This window comes from Prunus dulcis, chromosome 1 (genome assembly GCF_902201215.1).
Source record: "Prunus dulcis chromosome 1, ALMONDv2, whole genome shotgun sequence".
In the NCBI taxonomy this organism is placed as follows: domain Eukaryota; kingdom Viridiplantae; phylum Streptophyta; class Magnoliopsida; order Rosales; family Rosaceae; genus Prunus; species Prunus dulcis.
In genome coordinates this window covers 8,304,990-8,307,183 of record NC_047650.1, presented here as the reverse complement: position 1 = coordinate 8,307,183, position 2,194 = coordinate 8,304,990, and the positions used below count along the sequence as shown (strand labels likewise).

The 2,194-nt window shown below is 44.5% G+C and overlaps 1 protein-coding gene across 1 annotated transcript; it reads right to left on the bottom strand.

The window, feature by feature from the left end:
* Positions 1-225: 225 nt before the first annotated feature.
* On the bottom strand, positions 226-1,862 carry LOC117625449 (putative GDP-L-fucose synthase 2). Its single transcript, XM_034357003.1, has 2 exons — positions 1,634-1,862; positions 226-1,452 (listed from the first exon to the last, which is right to left on the bottom strand). The coding sequence occupies exons 1-2, from the start codon at positions 1,650-1,652 to the stop codon at positions 497-499; spliced, it is 975 nt and encodes a 324-aa protein (XP_034212894.1). The 5' UTR covers positions 1,653-1,862; the 3' UTR covers positions 226-496.
* Between the last annotated feature and the right edge of the window lie 332 nt (positions 1,863-2,194).

Here is a 2,194-nt window from a genome sequence, read left to right as displayed (position 1 = left end):
CCACAAAACCAAATAATTTTATTTATTTAATTAAATTTCACTCTCTAATTTGCGTTCCATGGTTGTTCCTTCCTAGTTTTCTTTTTCTTCTTGTTTTTACATAGAATATGCATTTGAGGGGTAAGCCTATGCCCCCTTACGTTGTAAATCCAGATTTGAAAAATTCCCCAATTAAAAACACAGAAAAATTGTTGCCAGTCACCATCTTGTGAAAACAAGCAAGCATTAACCAAAACCAATTTTATATAATCAAAGCACTAAAACAACATTCAGAATGGTTCTGTAATATAGCTCCAATTAACAATAGCTCACTCAGTTCTAAAACAACAAATGAAATTCACAGATAATTTATTCCACAAAAATGATACAGAATGAACATCCAAGTAGGCTCCTGATGTTAACGTAACAACAATAACAAGTTCAGGATGATGACATAATAAGAACTAATAGTGCATGATAAATAAAAAAATCACATCCAATGCAATCACCTGCATTATCATTGCTTGACATTCTCCAAGTACCACTTATAGGTATCAACTAGACCATCCTTGAGAGAGATCTTTGGGGTCCAACCCAACCCCGCCAGCTTCGAGCTATCCATGAGCTTCCTCGGAGTTCCATCAGGCTTGGAAGAGTCCCAAACAAGCTCACCCTCAAACCCAACCACTTCCTTCACCAACTCAGCCAACTCCTTGATAGTCACCTCCTTGCCACTACCCACATTGACATGCTCTAGCCCACTATAATTCTCCATCAAGAACACAACCCCATCCGCTAGGTCGTCAACGTGCAAAAACTCCCTCAAGGGGCTTCCAGACCCCCACACCACCACCTCCTTCGCACCCTTTACCTTCGCCTCGTGAAACCGCCTCATCAATGCTGGCAAAACGTGCGAATTCTCGGGGTGAAAGTTGTCATGTGGCCCATACAAATTGGTGGGCATCCCCGAAATCGCATCCCAATTGTACTGAATCCGGTAAGCCTGGCACATCTTGATCCCGGCAATCTTGGCAATCGCATACCACTCATTTGTGGGCTCCAGAGGGCCCGTTAACAATGCGCTTTCGGGGATAGGCTGTGGAGCGAACTTGGGGTAAATACAAGAGGAGCCGAGAAACAAGAGCTTCTTCACTCCGAATCGGTACGAGGCGTCGATCACATTGGTCTGGATCTGGAGATTGACGGCGATGAAATCAGCCGGGTATGTGTTGTTGGCGTGAATGCCGCCAACTTTTGCCGCGGCGAGGATGACGAATTGGGGCTTTTCGACGGCGAAGAAGGACTCGACGTCGTTTTGGCGAGTGAGGTCCAGCTCGGCATGGCCACGGAGGACGAGGTTGGTGAACCCTAGGGCTTGGAGCTTGCGGACGATGGCGGAGCCGACAAGTCCGCGGTGACCGGCGACGAAGATCTTCGCCGATTTGTCAGAGAGGGCGGAAGGCGAGGTGGCATCTGCAGAGAGAAGGAGAATCAGAGATTGCAGTTTGCAGTACGGAAATTTGAGAGATTGAAGTGTGTTTAGTTTGTTTGGCTGCTGAGAAAATGCGCATGGGAAGAAATAACTTTGTTCAAGTGTATTAGATTAGTTTTTCTCAGCGACCAAACAGAACGCAAGGAGAGAGAGAGAGAGTACCGTTAATGGCGCCACTCATATTGTGAGATGTATTGCTTCAGTACTGCAGCAACTCTGGAAGCAAACGCTACCTAACAGAGAACTCTGCCGACGCCGTAGAAGAAAAGTGAACTGATCCCAACTTTATTGTTTCCTATTTTATTTGTGACCATAATTTTTTTGCTCATTATTACGGCTCGCTACCTTTTGGCCCGTTTGGTTGATGGGAAATGGGGTTTAAGAATGTGTGATAAGTCCAAAAATAGGAGACGAGACGGTTGCTTCGTTGGTACATGGAAACATAGGAGGAAATTGCATCCCTCCACCCTATGGGTTTCATTTTACCTTGGAAATTAAGGCAATAATAAATGCATATTTTTCATGATCATTTTGTCTTATTAACAATTTAGAATAAGTGCTGTTATTTCTAACTTCTGTCCTATCAATGTGAGACGGTAAAGTCACGGGCCTCTAGATATGATATCAGACTCCTCAGATTTGAAGGCCGACAAGGTCATCGAGCTCTATCATTGCCGGCACGAAAGAGAGAAAAGTGATGGGGAGATGAATAAGAGAAAGAGA